At 35.4% G+C, this 24354-nt stretch overlaps 1 protein-coding gene across 1 annotated transcript in view; it reads left to right on the top strand.

The window, feature by feature from the left end:
- LOC124993589 (EGF-like and EMI domain-containing protein 1) overlaps positions 1 to 24354 on the top strand; it is a 623779-nt gene that overhangs the window by 377088 nt on the left and 222337 nt on the right. Inside the window, 1 exon segment of the mRNA XM_047565459.1 lies at positions 23447 to 23569. Coding sequence (XP_047421415.1) covers positions 23447 to 23569 — 123 coding nt within the window.

Consider the following 24354-nt stretch of genomic DNA (forward strand, 5'->3'; position numbering starts at 1 on the left):
ATTCCCAGTGACAGAGTCTATGAAATAATAAAATAACTGTTATACTCAGCCACTAAATTTTAGGATGATTTGTTACACAGCAACACTAACAGAAACAGTCACATGGCTAATAAGCAGGAGAGCCAGAATTTGAAGAGCTGCTTGAGGTTTATGAATGTTCCTTCAGGTTTCAATAAAAACTCTGTATTACATTATCTCTCCTTCAAGTCAGCATTCTGAGGAGCAGGAAATGTTTTTGCAGAGTGAGCTATTTCTTGTATGGTTGAAAATTAAACTAAGGAAGCAAAAGAGTAGGTTTAAGGAGCCCATAAATACATCAGCTGTCACATTTGTAAAAGTTGATTGTCCAGTGATTGGGAAGATATATGTTGCATCATTAGGGTGATGACTTCGATTAGTATTAAAGTGATATGAAACTTTAGATAGAGATGGAAATGGTAAATGCTTTTAATGAGGCAATAATTTCTGATGTAGCACCTTTGATTAGAAAATAATGAAGACAGAAATCTTGGACTTTAATAAGTTTGAATTTCAACCTTTCTTTTAGTTATTTTTACAGCAACTTGTTAAATGACATCTCTCATACTAACCAGTAACTTTCTTAGCATGGGAATGAGGGATTATCTTCTAAAAAAGTAATGGGGTTGATCCTTAGATTTCCTGGACCCAGCATAGAGAAGACACTCTATAAATATTTATTCAGTAACAAATGATGATACTCTCTTAGAGCCTCAGTTTCCTTATTTCTAAAATGTAAATCAGTAGTTGAGTTTGCAATCCAGAAATCATCAGCATTTGTCATTCTAGTATAGGGGACTTTCTAGGTCATGAAGGGCTTGCACTTCATAAATAAATGAATAGCTACATTTAAAATTTATCTCCTTGACATGTTAGAGGATAGATCAATGTTATGTGTAAAGCAAACACTATTAGCACTAATGTGACATCTGTTCCTTCCATTGTCCTGTAATGATGCATGAATGAAAGAGTACAAGAATCCAGCAAAAAGATAGATTTAGGATATCTCATTTCACTTCAGGCTACAGAGGTTCATGTGATTTCTTAATACCCTTCTGAGATAGAAGTTTCTCAACCATGGCTAGCACAGTCAGAAAGTTGTATTTTAACATTATTAATAAGAAGGCATATTCTACCTCCCTGACCATGAAGTTCAAATGAAACCCTGGATGTGGAAACTATATTGCAAATGTGCAACTGTTGATTATATAAAACAATGTTTACTAATTTTAATTATTCTTCATGACTAATTGATGTTAATAATCCTAGGAAAATATAGACAAATTATCAAATCATTTTTATTGTTTCATCAGATTGTTGTTGTGTCGTAGACTTTGCATGTGACTTTTTGTCTTTCTGAAGAAAAACTGATAGTAAGACTATATGTTACACAAACTTCAAACCTTTCAACATATCACACAATACACAACGGAGCAATTTTTGTGCAGCTTCTTCATGGAAATTATTTATAAACTGCAAGAATAATTTGAACTAAAGTCAATTTCCTTTGGAAGGTTACATTACTATAAATAGAACCAAAAATAAATAAATAAATAAGAGAGAGAGGGAGAGAGAGAGAGAGAGAGAGAGAGAGAGAGAGAGAGAGAGAGAGAGAGAAAGAATACATTTTATATGTAATTATCATTTGGGAAATAATGATAATAGTAAAGATATCACACTTATTAAACCTTACTATAAAACTGTTCTTCTCACATGTAATGATTCATTGTTTTTTCACAACTGATAGAGCAGGTATCACTACTATTATACTTATTTTACAAATGAGGAAACTGAAGAATCATGAGATAAGTGATTTAACCAAATAATAGAGAATCTGAGATTCAGATTCAGCCCAAATCTCATAGCCTTGACCATCTCACTATAGTTAGTATGTGATTATTAATTTCAACTGAAAATTTATGTTAAAATTTTTAAATAAAATAAATTCTCAAATGTTTTAAATATATCCCAATTATTAACAGATAACAACTATAGTGAGAAGGTAACTAATTTTAGAGACATCACTTAATTTACTGATTCATCACAAGTTTTGTGAGCTATGACACTAAGTTTAAAATCAGCATAATTTTAGTTTTAGTATTTCCTTCACCTTTTGATGTCTTCTTTAAAAGTAAATATATCTCTAGTAGCAATGTAGGCTGCATTACATGGATGCACTCATATAATGGCTCTGTTTTCAATGCTCTGATGTCTTATTTGAAGCAGCATATTTTAATGTAAAATCCTTTCTACTCAAATGTAGAATGCTTTTTCCACAATTCCTTTTATTAGGTGAATTTCTGCTGAATCTTTTTTAAAAGTCTGCTAGTAGAGATATGAAAGAAAAAAATAAAGCATTTGTATTTCATACCTGAGAGTGCAGTTAGGTTGGATTTCAAATATATAAGCCATTTTCATAGGTTTTATCATATTTATGCATATCAATATTTCTAGAAAGTATCATCATTCTCTTTTGCAAATGAATAAGAAAAGTCCCACAAATGCAAAGCAAATTATATACAGTATTTCACAGAAGTGGTAGAATTAAGAGTCAAACCTGCTTTTCAGAGCCTGAAGTTTGATATTCTATTGTCTGATGGCTGTGATTTTTCATTTTCCTTTCTTTATCTCCGCCACCTGTAATGAATAGTGTACAAAGAAACTTGGTTGGGCCTTGGAGACTCATGAAGGTCAAGATTTTTCTTTTGAGATTCTTTTGTCTTCTAGTGACTAGAATAGAGTGAGTTAAACCAGTCTTGAAATGGAACCACATCTACATCATTTTAATGAAAATCATAGAATTAAAGCCATGTATTGAAGTTATTCCATTGGCATTATCTAAGTTCTTCAGATAGACATTTTTTAGTATGCTTACTATATAAATCTATAGATTCAACAACAAGGTTATAAAGTTACAGGACACTGGGGTATTTGTGAATTTTCCAGTGATGTGGATTAATGTCATAGCTTACTTTAACCTAAAGAGAATTACATTAAGTGTGGTACCTAAGAGAAATTGACTGACTTGCTATAAATGCTAATTGCAATTAGAAGCTTAGGTTCTCACTTCATGAAATCTATTGATTTGAAAATGACTGTGATAAGCAAGATGCATATGCACTTTTGGGTAATTTTCATAAAACAAACAAAAATCCTTTGAAAACAAAGCAAAAATACATATACTAAATCGGGTCCAGTATATTTGGTTTAGAAGGAGATGTGAATTAAAACATTTCTCATTTTGCCTTTTTTTCTCTGTTGTGCTCACCTCTGTTCAGTTTATTTGCCAAGTTTCTGAACACAATATAAGGTACCACTAAAACTATACAATCATAGACTAAATGGAGCACACAACTTAAAATATAGAAGTCTGTTTAGGAAAATGATCAAATATAAGGAACCTAACCCTCAAAATTTCTTTAAAGGTAGAAATTAATAGCTAATTTGTGCAGCTAATATTAGAGATCTTTTATTTATTTGCAGTTCTATTGTATTTTTTTGTCCTACAAGCAGAAATGCAACACCTCTCTTGCAAACATCATATTTAATTCTTGAAGAGACTTTAGTATGTCATTACAGATGGATTGATAGCCTTGATGATATCATTGAACTTTTGTCATGACTAACCTGGAAGATTTGCTATATGTCAGAGAATTTTTGTCATTCATCTTGCTTTTGAAAGACCAAATTTATTTGCAACCTTGAATGACATTGAACACATGAAACAGCCTGAAATATATCATGCCATGAGTATCTTATAAAAGTGCAATTTAAATCCTATGTATTGACCCTGTTTTCAGAACTATCTTCAAAGCCGATGGCTTTCAAATTTTTAACTTATGAACACTGATTTCCATTTGATAGCAACTTTATATTTTCATTAATTTATTTCTGAGTACACAAGTTCACCAGATGTGTTCCATGTGTTTTTATTTACTTTTTAGAAGCAAAGTAGAAAACAACAGAATGGGGAATGCATGTATATGCCTTTCATTTATTAATGTAACTGACCAGTGAACAAGGTTAGATAATGGAGTTTAACTTTTGGTTGGTCTATTCAGCCAATTTTTAAAATATTCAAATTGAACATAAATGTAGCAGAAATGCATGAAAATAATGATATCAGAGGAAAAGAAATATTTTGAGTTTTCTGTGTTGTGCAGCAAGAAGTATATGTTCCTATGAATTTATAATTCTATCCATATTGAAATTGAATTCATGTTCAATGCAAATTAAATAAGAAAGCAATTGAGCACCTTCCATGAACTGGACTTGCATTTTTAAGTATAAAATAATAATTAATGTTTAGCTAATGATAAGTGACCTTTTAGATAATGGCCATTTATAAAGCCTATTCTATGCTAGAAACTATGCTAAGCATTTTTAACATATATAATTTGATTCTCACAATAGCCTTATAAAGTGCTTTCTTTTCTTTCTTTCTTTCTCTTTTTTTGTCTTTCTTTCTTTCTTTCTCTCTCTCTCTCTCTCTTTCTTTCTTTCTTTCTTTCTTTCTTTCTTTCTTTCTTCCTAACTATACAGATGACAAATTTAACATGTATAAAGTTAGAGAGAAACCTCTCACAAAGGAGTTGACTCTTGTGATCATTTGTGCCCTGACAGATCAGGAACCCAACTAAAGTTAGACAAGAGTCATTTCATTAGAAGTTTGTACATACTCAGGAAGGTTGCCTGCCTGTTAAAATTAGTTGTCATTAAAGGGCTCTACTTTAGTCTTGACAGGGGTTTTGTGGTAGAAACAGTGTGACATCCTTTCGTTTTATCAAATCTTCAGCATGTAAGTGTGGCTGGAGTTTTCAGGGGAATACGTGGCCTCTTACAAGCCTTCCACTGAGGATATTCTAGAATGTTGGCATTGTCATTCACATCTGAAGAGTCCTCCAGAGCACAAAAGCATTCACATGCCTTGCTGCTTTCTCAAGTGTGGAGCATCCAACTGGATGGATGATATGAACTTGGCCACAAAGACTGACTGAAAAGAATGCCAGCATTCCACATCATTGAGCAGCTTTAAATTCTTTAGGAAACAATTTAATCAAAATCTTGAAGGTTTGCCGTGCATATTGGCCCAAACCTGTAATCTCAGATACTTGGGAGGCTGAGGTAGGAAGGCAAGTTAAGTGAGATCCTGTCTCAAAATACAATTTAAAAGAAGGCTAGGATGTAACTCCGTGCAGAAAGCTTTGGGTTCATTCCCCAGTAACACACACACACACACACACACACACACACACACACACACAGTCTTGAAAATTATTTATTTTTAAAAATTCACATATTCTATTAAATATTTTAAAACTTAAGTAAATATAGTATATGGACTAAAATGATATAATTGGCAGAGAATATATGAAAAAGGAAGATAGAAGGAACTTTTTAGCTTTATAAAGAAATTTTTACTGTTCATTCGCTGTTTTGTTTTTTCTGAAAGAATACTTACCATAAAGAAATTGGGAATCAGGCAAGCAAAGAACAACAAAACCCAAAGCATCTATAATCATTTTTATTCAAAGTTAGACACTACTAGCATAGTTGATGATGTCTTTCAAAGTACAAATATTTTAGATATATAGTTACATATGGAAATACCTTATGTATGTAAATATTAGTAAACATCTTTTTTATAGAAAGACATTTGTAAATGTAAATAAATATTATTTAGAAACATTATTATTAATTACTACATGGTAATCCTTGACTTGGACATGTTATAATTTTCTTAAAATTCTATTGTTTGCTATCCAAGTAGTTTCTACTTTTCTTCCTGTGATATTAAAAATCTGGTTTACATTATGTACATTATGATTATATCCTTGGGATTTGTTCTTAAAAGTGGATTTGCTGGGGAGGAAGGTAATTGCATATTCTGTATTTGTAGCCACTTTAATCTCTATTTTTCCTAATTTGTGCTTTTATTAGCAAAGTATGGTACATCTTTTTTGCCACAACCTGACCACCCATGTACACTAATATTGATTTAATATTTTAATATTTGTAAATCCAACAATATAAAGATTATATTGACTTTATTTTACTTTTAATTTTTTTGATTACTAATACACTTAAACAACATTTGACATTTATTGGACATTTGTCAGTTTGACTTTTTAAAATTTATCTTATTTCATTAGACCATATTTCTTTTTGGAAATTTTCATATTTTCCTGTTGAATATAAAATATATTTATGTACTATATTTAATGTACATTAAATATATATTGAAAATATTAAATGTTTAATGTCAAATATTTAATATTTTACTTATATATATATAAATGATTTTTGCTTTTATTTGTACAAATATTGTTATTTTCATTTCTCATTTGTCTTTGAATTTTGAATACTTTAAAAGGGAGATTTTAAAGCGTGTATGCACATATTGATCATCCTTTTCATTTATGCTTTCTATTCCTGGTGTTATTCTAGTTCCAAAAATACAAAATATATGTGTGAAATATTTTTAGCAGTTTTGTGTTACTAAAATTTTTCTCAAGCAAAAGAAAGAGACTTTAAGTCCTTTCTGTATCATTTTGACCAACAAAACCTCTAATTATCTTTTATTTCGCCCCTGCCAATGTGCAAGTTCAATATTAGCAGTTTGAGAGTTTTCTGAATGCAAGGGGCCAAATTTAATTTTACATTTGTTAAGAATGTGCATAATTATTAGGCTTAAGGTAAATAGACCTACAGAAATGGTCCCCTATATATGATATTTATTATTTTAATATTTTAGACTTAAAACTGGGCATCTTTATTAATAGTTCTCTCTGGTGTTATCTTACAGAGATATACTTATTCATATACATTATAAGTAATAGATCTTGTATTCATCTCCCCTTCAATTAGATATGACAGTTTAAGGGAAGAGAGTTTCAAATATTTTTAATAGAAAAGTAGTCACTTTATTCAGATAGATTTTAAGTAGAGAGATACCTGATGTGCTCAGCAGATCAAAGAGGTTTCACTCATGGGCTGGGTGTGATTTGCTAGGGTGTCCTCCCCCTCAGCCTCTTTGCTCCCTGCCAGGGCCTTCCCTGAAGCTGCTCTGTGGGTCCTTATGGACATGAACCCAAGCCTTTCATATCACAAAGTCAGTCAAATGAATGAATGAGCTTGCTCAGTGCGAAAGAATAGGCAGTGTGGATGTGAAATGTCTGTGTTTGATCCAAAAGTATAAATTATTTTTCAAGAAAACCCTGTTCAGAACCATGAAAACCAATTATTACTTTAAAAATTTTTTATAATTCACTTAAAACCAAGCAGAAGCAATTTAAATGAGCCACATTCACTTAGCTTTACAGGCAAGTAATTTTGCAAAACTATGGTGTTACATTACGTGTTATATTTTAGTACTGGTCAACATTAATAAGGAATTGAAGAAAAACATGTGGCCATTTTTGAAAAATTGCTGCTGGAGATTCCACTGATGCAATAGTTTTAATTTACTTAATTATTCTTCCCATATTGATGAACATTTAAATTGCTGAAAATATTTTTACTTTATACACATACACACAGAATTGATCTTTAATGCTCTTTTTGATGACTATACTTTTCTGAATAAGCATAATTTAATATGGTCTCATCAGTTCATTGTAAGATCTGCAAAATAACATATAGGAAAAGGTGTCTAACTCAGTTTAAGTCTTAAATCATTTAGAATATATTTTTGAATTAATTTTTAAGAGTGGCATCACAAGACTCTTGATACCTGAGATATTACAACATAGGTCCTCTTTCTCAGAACTAAACTTGAAAAATTATATGCAAATTTATTTTTAAACTTATACCCTGATGTTCCTTGGGAAGTCAACCTTCATTAATCTTTTTCTCTATGATGATATTCTGCAGCACAAAGCACAGGACCTAATTATAAAGTCTTATATTCTTTGTTAATTACTTTATGTTTATGAGTCACGAAATCCTGGCTTGTCGAATGAATCATATGTAGGAAAGATAAACAACTACATAAACCTCAGTAAATGGAATTTTCTTTGGAATAATCTTAAGTAAAAATAAGGAGAGTTATTATGGTTTGGATTTGGATTATCCCCCAAAGGTTCATATAGTTAAAGGCTTGGTCTCCAATATAGTGATGTTCAAAAGTGAGGCTTTTAGGAAATGATTTGATCATGAGGTTTCTAACCTTATCAGTGGATTAATCCATTTGATGGATTAATAATGTGAGTGGACAACTAGAAGGAAACCGCGAGCATATGAGGCATGGTTGATATAATATGTCACTGGGGGCATGCCTTTGGAAATTATATCTTGTTCTCTAGCCCCCATCCTCTGTTTCCTGGCTACTGTAAGTTGAGCCACACCCTTCCCTCATGACATTCTTTTTTACCTTAGGCCCAAAGCAATGGAGTCAGCCAACCAAGGACTGAACTTTGGAAACCGTGAATCAAATAAATACTTCCTACTCTATGTTGCTCTTGCAGGTATTTTGATCATCAGGATAAAATGCTGACAAACACAAGGTTTGTCTATTTAGACATTCTCTTCTTAGTTATAATGTGCTAAATAGTAGCACACTGATTCTCTTTCTGAGAACAATCAGAATAGTTAGATATAAAATCAAAATCATTCATTGGAAGACATCAGAGAATATCATTGCAGCCAAGGCAATCCATGAGGTGAGCTTTCCAAACCTGGAGGAATCAATTCATAAGTGGCATGGTGGGAAAAAACTGAAAGGGATGAAAATAAAATTTTCTAAATGGGCAGACAAAGCAGGCTGAGAAGGCTATAACCTCATTGGCTAGGAAAACAAATGAGTTCAAAATGAACATGGAAGCCAAAGATGAATTCAAAACTAGGATAAATCTAAAATTGAGGTACCATGATACTGGAGAGAAAGTATATCATTCAAAGTCCTGCAAGTGACTAAAATAACAGCAGGGAGTTGGTCAGAGAAAAAAAAATCATAAAGAATTATTCATTAGAAGTTGGATATGAAATACTGAGAGTGGCAAAGAGGACATTGAAGAACACAGGAATGCAGATATAGAGTAGTTACTATGTTCAGGACCAAAGGAGAGCACCCAAGAAAGGAACACACTTGAAAGCATCCTCTTTATTCCCAAGCCAGGATGAAAGTAAACTCACTAGAGAGAGGGTGTGGCCATGGCCCACTCAACTGCAGAAAAGTTTTCAGAGATGCTACTGACCAAGAATGGTGGGCAGGAATCTGCCCACTGTGGTGGTGGAAAGATTCGCTGGAGCATTGGTGAGACTCCCTGGAGGTTATGCAACACTAAGCTCCCCACACACCACTAGCAGGGTGGCAGCTCCTGGGAAAGAGGCTTCTTACTGATAAAGCAGAAGCCTGATGGCAGGTACAACACAGAAGCCTGAAAAACATATAGCACTGGCACCAAAGTGAGGAGTCTTGCTCCTGCAGCCTTCCTCCAATGCACTCTACTAAGAAGGCTCAACAGTGACCAGTTGGCAAGGGAGGAATGCTTAGATTTCAATTCCATTGTCATAAAGCAATGCAAAGAAGAGCAGACTTATAAATGCAAGAAAATTGATGACAATGTGGAAAATTTCACCAGAGAATGATAATATATAAGAAGAATGAACTGCAAATCATGGAAAGGAAAAAGATAGTGTACAGTAAACAGATGAGATTAATTGATATTATAAATAGCTGATTACAGCATTGATAACCTGGAAGACAGGTTAGTAGACTGTATCTAGACTAAAACTGTGAACAAAAATATGTACATAATATATTAAAACAGAAAATAGCACAAAACAAATGATATTTAGATAATAGAGCTCAAAAATATGCGTATGGAAGTACTAGGGAGAAAGGACAGAGAGAGTAAGGCAGAAGCAATATTTGAACATTAACAGTGGGAGCAATTTCTTTAAAATGGAAAGACCTGAACTACAAAATCAAGAGGCATTACAAACTCTGTGTAGGAAAATCATAAAGGAACTACAATAAGACATTTAATAGTAAACCATATAAGGAATAAAAACAAAGAGAAAATCTTAAAAGCAGGCAAAACCCAGTCACACTATTTTCAAAAGAACATTAAAGTGATAATGGAAGGACTTTTAATACTTAAAGCATCCAACAGCCAACCTAGAGTCCTATCCCTTTCAAAATATTCTCAAAACTTAATGTGCAATAAATGGAACACAGGCAAATCTATATGTGGAAGAGTTTCAGGTAAATTATGTAGATACCACTCTAGATGAGAGGAGTTTAATTCTTCACTTCTGAAGTATGGGCTGTACATGATGACTTTGTTCCAAAAATTACAACTTAAGAATGTGAAAAAAGAATAATTTTATGACTGTATAGTGGAGAAACTGACAAATACTCTATCAGTCAAGGGATCAGGGTCAACATAAATAGTGTTGTTATGTTGACATGAAAATGGCACTTCACCTCTGTGGTCTTCCTCCTTGAAACACATAATGCCAGTATAAAATAAGAAAAAGTCATTAAAAAATCAAGTTGAGAGTCATTCTACAAAATGAACATTCTTCCTCAAGAAGCAAGGAAAGTCTGAGAAACTTAAAACCAAGAGGAATCTAAAGAAATATGACAAGTAAATGTAATATCATATCCTGGAAGGAATCCTGGGACAAAAAAAAAAGGAAACTGTGAAAAACTAAGGAAATATGAATTGTTTGGACTATTTAATTATAAGTGTCAATGGTGATTCATTAATTATAATTAATGGACCATATTAAAGTATGATGTTTCTAATAGTGGAATTCGGGGTATGTGGGTTGCAGAGGAATTATGTAATATGTTTGCAATTTTTTCTATAAATCTAAAAATGTTCTAAAATAAAAGTTGAAAAAAATTCAGTTGAAAAAATATTTCCTGACAAACAAAACCTGAAGAAAAACATATGCCAGCTAATGCATATGAAAAGAAAGACTAAAAGCAATTTTTAGACAAAAGGAATATTGTTTCAGAAGGAAGCACAGAAGCAGAAAGCAGTAATAAGTTCCAGAAAAGGGGTGATCCAAGATGGCGGCCTAGAGGGAGACTGCACCCCCTGTCGCTCCAGAACCCAGGAGTTAAGAAGGGGAGGCATTGAGAGACTCGGACTGAAATAGAGCCACGGGTGAGTCTGCCCACTGGGTAAAGCTTGGCCCGGGGGGCAGGCCCAGATAGAGGTGGCTTATCGGAGCCGGGCAGGGCAGCTAGAGTCATCCACAGGCAGCCCTGCGCACTCCAGCGGTGGGCCCCGCCCACACAGCCAGCTTCTCCAGGTTCTCGGAACGGAACTGGCCCGCTAGTGAGAGCCTTTCTGACCAGAACAAGCTCCGAGTCCCGGAGCCAGTGCAGCTCAGCGTACTCTGGCACGCAAGCAGATTCAGGGTCCAGACAGGGCAGCCAGAGACTTCCCCAAGTAGTCTGGACCCCTGCGGTGGGAGGTGCCGTTCAAGGCTAGCTTCTCAGAGCTGACCGCCCAGTGAGAGACTTTCCACATAGAACCAGCCATAAGCCCCCGAACCAACGGAGAGCCTTGATCCGCAAACAGCCTCTGGGATCAGGGCAGGGCAGCCAGAGACCTCTTCAGGCGGCTCTGCCCACTCCGGCTGCAGGCTCTCTTCTCGGGGCGATCCAAGATGGCGGCCTAGAGGGAGACTGCACCCCCTGTCGCTCCAGAACCCAGGAGTTAAGAAGGGGAGGCATTGAGAGACTCGGACTGAAATAGAGCCACGGGTGAGTCTGCCCACTGGGTAAAGCTCGGCCCGGGTGGCAGGCCCAGATAGAGGTGGCTTATTGGAGCCGGGCAGGGCAGCTAGAGTCTTCCCAAGGTAGCCTTCCACACTCCGGCAGTGAGCTCCTCCCACACGGCCAGCTGCACGGTGCAGGCCCACAGTGAGAGCATTTCAGCACAGAGCCAGTTCCAAATCGTGGAACCAGTAGGGGGCTAGGGGCAGTTTTCTTCGGATACGCTGCTTTATCAGATTCCTCCAAGACATCAGGCTACTGAAGGCTGGGAGGTGATACACTGGAAATCTACCAGGACACTATAAACCAATAGCGGAAAACTGCAATATCTCAGGGTCCCACTGACAACTGACCAATATGAGAAAACAAGGGAAGAAAATGTCCCAAACAAACCTAGATACTACATCAATAAAACCCAATGACAGCACAGCAGAAGAAATGTCAGAAAGGGAGTTCAGAATGTACGTAATTAAAACGATCAGGGAAGCTAATGAGGAGATGAAAGAGCAAATGCAGGCATTGAAGGAGGAGATGAAAGAGCAAATGCAGGCATTAAATGATCGCACCAATCAACAGTTAAAAGACCAAATACGGGAAGCAAGAGATCATTTCAATAAAGAGTTAGAGATACTGAAAAAAAAAACAAACTGAAATCCTTGAAATGAAGGAAACAATAAACCAAGTTAAAAACTCCATAGAAAGCATAACCAATAGAATGGAGCACCTGGAAGACAGAACCTCAGACATTGAAGACAAATTATTTAATCTTGAAAGCAAAGTTGGCCAAACAGAAAAGATGGTAAGAAATCATGAACAGAATCTACAAGAATTATGGGATATCATGAAAAGGCCAAATTTAAGAATTATTGGGATTGAGGAAGGCTTAGAGAAACAAACCAAAGGAATGAACAATCTATTCAATGAAATAATATCAGAAAATTTCCCAAATCTGAAGAATGAAATGGAAAACCAAATACAAGAGGCTTATAGAACTCCAAACATACAAAATTACAATAGACCCACACCAAGGCACATTATTATGAAAATACCTAACATACAAAATAAAGACAGAATTTTAAAGGCCGCGAGAGAAAAGAATCAAATTACATTCAGAGGGAAACCAATAAGAATATCAGCAGATTTTTCAATCCAGACCCTAAAAGCCAGAAGGGCCTGGAACAACATTTACCAAGCCCTGAAAGAAAACGGATGCCAACCAAGAATCTTATACCCAGCAAAACTTACCTTCAAATTTGACGATGAAATAAGATCCTTCCATGATAAACAAAAGCTAAAGGAATTTACAAAAAGAAAGCCAGCATTACAGAACATTCTCAGCAAAATATTCCATGAGGAAGAGATGAAAAACAACGATGCAAATCAGCAACAGGAGGCGCTAGCCTAAAGGAATAGCCAAATAAAGGAGAAACCAAATCATGTCAAAAACAAATATGAGTCAATTGAGGGAAATACAAATCATATCACAATAATAACCCTGAATGTTAATGGCCTGAATTCATCAATCAAAAGACACAGACTGGCAGATTGGATTAAAAAGAAAAATTCAACAATATGCTGCCTGCAAGAGACTCATCTCATAGAAAGAGACACCCATAGACTAAAGGTGAAAGGATGGGGAAAAACATACCATGCACACGGACACAGCAAAAAAGCTGGAGTATCCATCCTCATCTCAGATAATGTGGACTTCAAACCAAAACTAGTCAGAAGGGATAAAGAAGGACATTACATGCTGCTTAAGGGAAGCATAAATCAGCAAGACTTAACAATCATAAATATCTATGCCCCAAACATTGGCTCATCCACGTACGTCAAACAAATCCTTCTCAATTCCAGAAATCAAATAGACCACAACACAATCATACTAGGCGATTTTAACACACCTCTCTCACCACTGGATAGATCGTCCAAACAAAAATTGAATAAAGAAACTATAGATCTCAACAACAAAATCAGCAATTTAGACTTAACAGACATATATAGAATATACCATCCAACAAAGAACGAATACACTTTTTTCTCAGCAGCACATGGATCCTTCTCTAAAATAGACCATATTTTATGCCACAAAGCTACTGTTAGCAAATACAAGAAGATAGAGATACTACCTTGTACTCTATCAGATCATAATGGATTGAAATTAGAAATAAATGACAGAATAAAAAACAGAAACTTCTCCAATACTTGGAGACTAAATAATACACTATTATATGATGAATGGATAACAGAAGACATCAGGAGGGAAATAAAAAAATTCTTAGAAGTAAACGAGAACAAAAACACATCATATCAAAATCTCTGGGACACTATGAAAGCAGTACTTAGAGGAAGATTTATTTCATGGGGTGCATTCAAAAAAAGAAGTAGAAATCAACAAATAAACGACTTAACACTACAGCTCAAAGCCCTAGAAAAAGAAGAGCAGACCAATACCAAAAGTAGTAGAAGACAGGAAATAGTTAAAATCAGAGCCGAAATCAACGAAATCGAAACAAAAGAAACAATTGGAAAAATTAACAAAATAAATAGTTGGTTCTTTGAAAAAATAAATAAAATTGATAAACCCTTAGCCACACTAACAAAGAGAAAGAGGGAGAAAACTCAAATTACTAAAATTCGGAATGAACAAGGAAACATCACAACAGACACGAGTGAAATACAAAACATAATTAGAAGCTATTTCAAAAATCTATACTCCAACAAAACAGAAAACCTCGAAGACATCAACAAATTTCTAGAGACATATGAATTACCTAAACTGAACGAGGAGGACATACACAACTTAAATAAACCAATTTCAAGCAATGAAATAGAAGAGGTCATCAAAAGCCTACCAACAAAGAAAAGTCCAGGACCAGATGGGTTCTCAGGCGAGTTCTACAAAACCTTCAAAGAAGAGCTCATTCCAATACTCCTCAAAGTATTCCATGAAATAGAAGAGGAGGGAACCCTCCCAAACTCGTTCTATGAAGCCAATATCACCCTGATACCTAAACCAGACAGAGACACATCGAGGAACGAAAATTTCAGACCAATATCCTTAATGAACATTGACGCAAAAATTCTCAACAAAATTTTAGCAAATCGCATACAAATATATATTAAAAAGATAGTGCACCACAATCAAGTGGGTTTTATCCCAGGGATGCAAGGTTGGTTCAACATTCGGAAATCAATAAATGTCATTCACCATATCAACAGACTTAAAGTTAAGAATCACATGATTATTTCAATAGATGCAGAAAAAGCATTTGATAAAATACAGCATCCCTTCATGCTCAAAACACTAGAAAAAATTGGGGTAGTGGGAACATTCCTAAACATTATAAAGGCAATCTACGCTAAGCCCATGGCTAATATCATTCTAAATGGTGAAAAACTGAAAGCGTTCCCCCTAAAAACTGGAACAAGGCAGGGATGCCCTCTTTCACCACTTCTATTCAACATCGTCCTTGAGACTCTAGCCAGAGCAATCAGACAAACCAAAGAAATTAAAGGGATACGAATAGGAAAAGAAGAACTCAAACTATCCCTGTTTGCTGATGACATGATTATATATTTAGAGGAACCTGGAAATTCCACCAGAAAACTTTTAGAACTCATAAGTGAATTCAGTAAAGTAGCAGGTTACAAGATCAATGCTCATAAATCCAATGCATTTTTATACATAAGTGATGAATCTTCAGAAAGAGAAATTAGGAAAACTACCCCATTCACAATAGCATCGAAAAAAATAAAATACTTGGGAATCAATCTCACAAAAGAGGTGAAAGGCCTCTACAATGAGAACTACAGAACACTAAAGAAAGAAATTCAAGAAAACCTTAGAAGATGGAAAGATCTCCCATGTTCCTGGATAGGCAGAATTAATATCGTCAAAATGGCTATACTACCTAAAGTGCTATACAGATTCAATGCAATTCCAATTAAAATCCCAATGATGTACCTTGCAGAAATAGAGCAAGCAATTATGAAATTCATCTGGAAGAATAAAAAACCTAGAATAGCTAAAGCAATCCTCAGTAGCAAGAGCAAAGCAGGGGGTATTGCAATACCAGATCTTCAACTCTACTACAAAGCAATAGTAACAAAAACGGCATGGTATTGGTACCAAAATAGACAGGTAGATCAATGGTACAGAATAGAGGACATGGACACAAACCCAAATAAATACAATTTTCTCATACTAGACAAAGGTTCCAACAATATGCAATGGAGAAAAGATAGCCTCTTCAACAAATGGTGCTGGGAAAACTGGAAAACCATATGCAATAGAATGAAATTAAACCCCTATCTCTCACCCTACACAAAACTCAACTCAAAATGGATCAAGGACCTCGGAATCAGACCAGAGACCCTGCATCTTATAGAAGAAAAAGTAGGTCCAAATCTTCAACTTGTTGGCTTAGGATCAGACTTCCTTAACAGGACTCCCATAGCACAAGAAATAAAAGCAAGAATTAATAACTGGGATAGATTCAAACTAAAAAGCTTTCTCTCAGCAAAGGAAACTATCAGAAATGTGAAGAGAGAGCCTACAGAGTGGGAGAATATTTTCGCCAACCATACCTCAGATAGAGCGCTAATTTCCAGAATCTATAAAGAACTCAAAAAACTCTACACGAAGAATACAAATAATCCAATCAACAAATGGGCTAAGGAAATGAACAGACACTTCACAGAAGAAGATGTACAAGGAATCAACAGATATATGAAAAAATGTTCAACATCCCTAGTAATAAGGGAAATGCAAATCAAAACTACCCTAAGATTTCATCTCACCCCAATTAGAATGGCGATTATCAAGAATACAAGCAACAATAGGTGTTGGCGAGGATGTGGTGAAAAAGGAACACTCATACATTGCTGGTGGGGTTGCAAATTAGTGCAGCCACTCTGGAAAGCAGTGTGGAGATTCCTCAGAAAGCTTGGAATGGAAACACCATTTGACCCAGCTATCCCACTCCTTGGCCTATACCCAAAGGACTTAAAATCAGCATACTACAGAGATACAGCCACATCAATGTTCATTGCTGCTCAATTCACCATAGCCAGATTGTGGAACCAACCTAGATGCCCTTCAGTTGATGAATGGATAAAGAAACTGTGGCATATTTATACAATGGAATATTACTCCGCAATGAAGAATGATAAAATTATGGCATTTGTAGGCAAATGGTCGAAATTGGAGAATATCATGCTAAGTGAGATAAGCCAATCTCAAAAAACTAAAGGACGAATGATCTCGCTGATAAGCGGATGAGGACATATAATGGGGGTGGGAGGGGTTAGCATTAGGTTTAGGGTTAGGTTTAGAGTTAGGCTAAGGAGAGCGGTAAGAATGAAGGAAAGAAGGACTGTATAAAGGGAAAAGGGTGGGAGGGGTGGGGGGGAAGGGAAAAAAATAAACATCATTACCCTATGTAAACGTAAAAAAATAAATAAAAAAAAAAATTAAAAAAAAAAAAGTTCCAGAAAAGGTACATATGTGGATAAAACTAAGTGGCTATCAATTATTCAAATAGCAACAATGAAGTCCATGTTGTTTAAATATCTAAAATTAAAATACATGATAACAATAGTATACAAAGTTCAAGTTTAAGGGAGTTGAAGTGTAGTTTCTAGCATTATATGGAAGTGGTTAAAGTACTAATTATATTTGACTTTAATAATAGATATTGTAATATATAGGGTAACCCCTTAAAGAATAACAAAGTAATGTATGACTGACAACCTAAAAACAGGACAACTAGAATACTAAAAAATAGGTTTCAAGGGAGAAAATAATGGAGGATAAAAGCAACATAAAATATATGGGAAAGTTAGTAAATTGGTAAATTTAATACAAATATGTCAGTAATTACACTGAAAGTCAATGATATAATACCATAATAAGACATAGAATATATTAAAATAAAATGTACAGAAGGAATATTTCTCAAAAATATGAATACAAAAAAGGTTCAAAGTAAACTTCAGAAAATGAAATTTCAGGCAGACACTAACCCAAAGAAAACTGACTCAATGATACCAACATCACAAAAAGTCAATCTTAAGGAAAGAAAGATTTAGATTTAGCTAAATCTAAAGAGGTACATTTTATAATATCAAAGGGTTTTACCTGCTAGAATGTTATGCAGGTTCTAAATTTGTATGCACCTCAAAATAAAGATTCAAATTAGACAAAACAAAAATTATGTTTATGAAAGGACAAATGTAAAAATCAGATAGATTTTACTGTGCTTCTTTCATTAACTATAAAATAAACATATGACAATCCATAAAATAATAAAATTAATGTAATTAAAAGTATAATTGATGGATTGAACAAATTACATATACATTTTGATACATCTTTTAAATATAGACATATGAATGTGTGTATGTATATATATTGTTTATTTTGTATAATTTGCACATGTCTACATACAAGAAACAGCAACTGATAATTGCAGAATATACATTATTTTCCAATAAATATACATTTTTTAACCAAAATTGACCATGTGTTGAAATATAAATCAAGTTTTAGTAAATTTTGAAGAATTGAACTTATACAGAGTATATTCTTTGTCCAACATGGAATTAATCTAGCATTTTATAATAATGAGATGATTAGAAATTCTTCAGACATTGGGAAAACCCCCCAAATATACTTCAAATAGTCATAAAAAGAAATATTTCTGTAAATTATCAAATATTTGAATTGAATGATAATTAAAATATATCAAAAATTGTGGGATACAGCTAATACTTTGTTTTTAGGAAAATATATCACTTCAAATAAACATTGGTGCAATACACTGTGTTCAAGAAGACTGCCGTCAGAGGAGGAATTGTTCCTGTTCCTGAATTCCCAGTTGTCCTGTGACTTAATCAATAGATATCTGAGGAGTGATGCTGTCTGACTTCTAGATCCTAAGAAGCATGTAGCTTCTGTTGGATCTCTTGGATTGGTTCCCCAGGGGAATGATAATCACTGTAGAAAACATCTCTACTCTGAGACCATCAAGCAGGGAGACTCCATGGAAAGAGAGGGAAACACGCTACTAACCACCCCAACTATTGCAGCCCAAATCCCAGCATGTGAATGAAAAGCCTGTGTCCAAGTACAGTCCTGTTGGGACTAATGACACGTTAACTAACTCAGGCTGACTCCTTACTCCCTGGCGAGTGAGCAAGATCAAGGCCTCAAAGGCGGTTTCAAAGGCTAATGACGATAAATCGGACCACTGTCAGGGATTGGTTAACAACAGTTCCGCCAACGTGATCAGCTCGTGCTTGCCATATAGTCCTGTGGGACTCTCGCCTTGCTGACCTTTAAGCTGATTGGTTCCCGCCTAGCCTCCACCCTACATAAAAGCTGTGTGACTTCCTCAATAAACGAGTTCCTGCTGTGACTGATCTCCCTGACTCATCTGATTGTCCTCCTCCTGGAGGGCTGGGTGCAGGCGGTCAGTCGGCCCTACCTTTCCGGATCTGGCCTTGTTGGGGAGTGCTCCCTTCCCTTGTCACTGGTCGAGAAGAGCTAAAGACCCAACACAGTCCCACCTGCCACTGATTCCATCATCTGTGGGACCCCAAGTGAGGGCCACACAGCTAAACCCTTCAATCCCCAGAAATGAGAAAAATAATAACAACCGTCTTTTTAAATCATTTGCTGTTGGGGTGGCTTGATACATGTTTATAGATAACCAGAAATATCTTTTAAAGAAGAAAAACTAAAAAGCAATAATTTCAATGTCTGTCTTGAGAACTTAAAGCAGTAAAAGAAACCCATACAAAGTAGAAGAGAGGTAACAGTAAAGATTGTAATACAGATTAATTAAGAGGTAAATTGTGCAATACTGAAAAAATAATAGGGCCAGAAACTTTTTTTTTCTTGGAAAAGACTAAAACAGATGAGATAGAGCTGAGGGAGGTAACTAAAATAGAGAGCTGAGACAGAATAAAAAGATGATAGATGGGAAGATAAAATTGATAAATCCCTTATAAAACTGGGTAGGAAAAAAGAGCAGCCAGGTTTGGTAGCACATGCCTGTAATCCCAGCAGCTCAGGACCTGAGGCAGGAGGACCACAAGTTCAAAGCAAGCCTCAGCACCTTAGCAAGACCCTGTTTCAAATTAAAATTTAAAAAATGGTGGGGAGCGGGGGGCGGGGATGTGGCTCAGTGGTTGAGCACCCCTGGGTTCAGTTCCTCATACCAAAAATAAGAAGGAGGAGGAGGGGGAGTGGAGAGAAGGCACATATGATGAATTTCAACTATAGGGAAGGGGGCCTAATTGCAACCTGGGCACACATTCAAAAGATAATATGGGAATATTACAAAGAACTTAGCAGCAGTGCATTAGAACATTTATACAAAGTGGATAAGTTCCTCAAAACACATAACTTCTCCAACATACTTAAATTAAAAACTAAATATTCTTATATGTAGTAAATAAATTGACTTTTAATCTTTTTCATTGGTTCTTTTTAGTTATACATGACAGTAGACTCCATTTTAACATAATTATAAAAGCATGGAATATATCTTGTTCTAATTGAGTCCCCAGTACCTCCCCTTCCCCTCTGTTCTCCTCACCCCTGCTCCCTTCTCTCTACTCTGCTGATCTTTCTGTCATTTACCCATATTTAAAAAAAATTTCTGTGGGCGTACATGATGGTGAGATTCGCTGTGGACTATTCATATATGTACATAGGAAAGGAAAGTTATGCCAGGTTCATCCCACTGTCTTTCCTTTTTCCATCCCTCTTACTCCCTTCATTCCTCTTTGAATAAATTAAATTTATTAATAAGTTTTCACCTACACAAACACACAATCTCAGGTCCTAGATAGCATCATAAATGAACTCATCCAAACATTTAAGAAATGACACCAATCTTACACAAATTCTTTCAGAGACTAGAGAAAGAGGAAGAATTTGCAATTTGTTTCACATAGCCAGTACAATGTGGCGCCCAGACCTAGTAAGAATATTACACAAAAGGAAAAGTACAGGCAAATGTCTCTCATGAACTTAACCACAAAAATTCTAAACCAAATATTAGCTTACTGATACATAAATATGTAAAAAGATTAGTGTATCATGACCAAGTTTATTTCAGAGTTGCAAAGATGAATCAATGTTATTCAAACCATTATGGAATTTGTAAGACCATATAATTATCTTTATAGATTCACAAAAGCAGTAAATAAAATTTGTCACCTATTTATGATACAAATATGCATGAAACTAGGAGTGGAAAGAAATTCTTTTAATTGATAAAACTAATCTCTCTATGTGATAGATGGAGATAGAAATATAGATGTATCTCCAAACTTATAGCGCACATTAAACCTACTAAGAAATATTGAAAACTATCCTTGTAAGATCTGAAGGAAGACAAAGATGACCATTGCCATCACTTCTATTTAACATTGCACTTGAAAACCAACAAGTAAAAGAACCAATATTTTAAGAATTGAACAAATGGACAAAGTATTTGAACAAGCATTTCAACAAGATGTCATCCAAATGGCCAATAACATGAAAATGTGCTTAACCTAATTAATAATCAGGAAAATGCAAATTAAAGTTGCAACATGATGCTATTATAACTCCTCAGAAGAGCTGAAATGAAAAAACAGAATATCCCAAATGTTGGCAAAAATGAGTAGCATCTGGTCCTCAATACACAGCTGGTGGGAGTGTAAATCAGAATAATCTCTTTAGAAGATGATTTGGCTATAACTACTAAAGTAGAGCATGTCATACCTTTTGGCCCAGAAAATTCAGTCTCAGATATATTACCCAACAGGAATACGTATGCAAGTTCATTGAAGATATGTATGGAAATGTTCCCAGCAGCACTCTTCACATAGCCAAAAACAAACAAAAAATATCCAATTGTCCATCATCAGTGAACTGGATAAACAAATATTGTGGTATATTCATAGAATGGAATAATGTACGGTAATAAGAATGAATGAACTGTAAGTATGTGCAACAACATAGCTGTATGTTGTAAACAGAATTACAGATGAAATAAAACACACACAATTATTTATGGAATAATTCTACATGTACGTTATCAAGACAGTTACCATCAGTAAGACAGGGTTTTTCTTGGGTGCTAGTCATGTTCTAGTGTTGTCCTAAGATTGCACTGGTGGGCTAGGATGTAGCTCAGTGGTACAGCACTTTCCTAGCATGCACAAGGCCCTACGTTTGATTCCCAGCACCACACACACACACACACACACACACACACACACACACAAAAAGGGCAAAGAAGAGAAAAAAACTGTATCAATACATTTTATTTCTGCAAAATCATCGAAGTACTTTAGGAATTGTATACTTTTCTGTGTGTGAGACACAGTTCAATGAAAAGTTAACTGAAAATAAGCAAAAGCAGTCTTACCAGCAGTAGGCAGAGGGGCAGACAAAACCAATGGCATTCAGTCAAAATGCCTTGTAGCTCCCTCTGCCTGTACCTTGTTGCTCCTGCATCAGTTGTTCCCTTCTCTGCAGGCTGCAGTGTGGTGGCACAGCTCCTCTGTCTTGCTCTCATTTTACTTCTGCTGTTCCTGACTAACTGGTTCTCTCTCTAGGTCTCCTAACACTCCCTCTCCCACCCTCACCTATCCCTTTTCTCTGTACTCTCCACTGTCTCTCCCAGCCACACTCATCTCATGGGAAAGGATCTATCCAAATCAGCTTGACAACATGAAGTAGAGGTGCCCGTTTTGAGTAGAACTACAGTAGCAAGTCAGCGTGGGCACGATGCTGCACACATAATCCCAGCAACTCTGGACGCTGAGGAAGAAGTATTGCAAGTTCAAGGTCAGCCTCAGCAACTTAGTTTGAAACTGTCTTAAAATAAAAATAAAAGAGGCTTGGGATATATATCGCTAAGTGGTAAAGTGTTCCTGGGTTCAATACCCATACAAGGAAAAAACAAAAAACAAAAAAGGAACCTTGGTAACAAGTCACCTCACAAGCTACTGTCAAACCTGCAGATAGGTTGGAATACTTGTAAGCCACAACTGGATAGGAGGAATATAGAAAATTGAGCTCTGTCTTAAAGATGAAATCTGATCATACATTTGGACTTGGGAATATATTCAATACATGAGCACAACAAATCACCCTTGGTTAGCCCTCAACCTTGGCTAGGTTTCAACCTTTGGAAACTACAGAACTACCCACTCACCTTCCTCCCAGTGTCTAGCACATTGCAGAAAATGCAAGAGGAGAAGCTCAGCAGTTATTTACTAGAGGAACCCATAACAACAAATTTAGTGGGTGAACAGATGACCTACTGTCCTGACTTTAATGTCTCTCTTTGTTCTCAAACTCATCCTCAATGACTTGGATGCAAAATTTCTGGATCTGTATTATAAGTCTCCGAAATTCATCTTGCAACATGAAAAGTCACAACATGACCTCAGTTCACAGTTCAAAGGTAGCATTTCAGATATCAAAGATTAAAACTTGTCTCTTTCTTTACATCAAACTTAGAGTGCATTGGCTCTAACTAAAATGAGATGCCTGTCGATTTCATTACATCTGAGGTCAAAGAATGATGTCACTATGATGGTTCATTTTTAGGAGAGCCACTGAAGTTTCTTTCTGTGTGGTTAGTTTCAGGAGCTTGATTCTGTTTAACTATTCAATTGCAGATATAAATGAATGTGCTGTTGACAATGGTGGCTGTCGGGACCAGTGCTGTAATACGATTGGCAGTTATTATTGCAAATGTCAAGCTGGCCAGCAGCTGGAGGAAGATGGCAGAGGATGTGAAGGTACCAGTTAAGACTGTCTGCTTACTGATAAGGAAAAAGAGAACATGTATGCAATGCGAAAGAGGGGCTTCTCTTTTATCCAGAGCCAGTTGAAGTGCTTGTGTTGAATATTGTCAAGAGCACAGATCTTCCTCTCATGCCTAGATTACAAAATTGTAACCCATTAGAACACTTCAAGTAGCTTATTATAGGAAACATATGATTATATGCTGGTTTGGTTGTGTCATGTTCTGATTATGGAATTTCAATCGTTCATTTAAATCCCTGGGTAAAGTACATAGTTTTGAAAGCATTTCATTTAATTCTAAAGTAAAAATGGTGCTTATCATAAAATACTCATATGTTGCTACAATACAAATGCAGAAGCACCAAACTAACCACAGGAATAGTATTCTTAGTGCAGAATTAACTTTTTGCATACACTTCAATGTTCTGTCTCCTTTTTAAATTAATTACTTCCTTCCTTTATTTATTGATTTGTCATCTTATTCATTTGACACTCACTGAGTTTCTGTTCCATATCAGGCATTATTCCATGCTCTGGAAATATAAAAATTAATGAGGAATAAATTCTTCCCTGAAGGAGCTCATTGATTAGAAGCAAAGATTGAAACATTTGCCCAAACCTTGCAAAATGATGTTTTAAGACATTGTAGCATGGGGTTAAGTGTACTGGATTCAAAGAAACATGGGTTTGAGTTCCAGCTGTGTCACTTACTATTTGTGTAACCTTGGGCAAGTTCTTTAAATATTCTAAGACTCTCTAAATCTGAAAAACTTAGAAT

Source organism: Sciurus carolinensis, chromosome 9 (genome assembly GCF_902686445.1).
Source record: "Sciurus carolinensis chromosome 9, mSciCar1.2, whole genome shotgun sequence".
Classification (NCBI taxonomy): domain Eukaryota; kingdom Metazoa; phylum Chordata; class Mammalia; order Rodentia; family Sciuridae; genus Sciurus; species Sciurus carolinensis.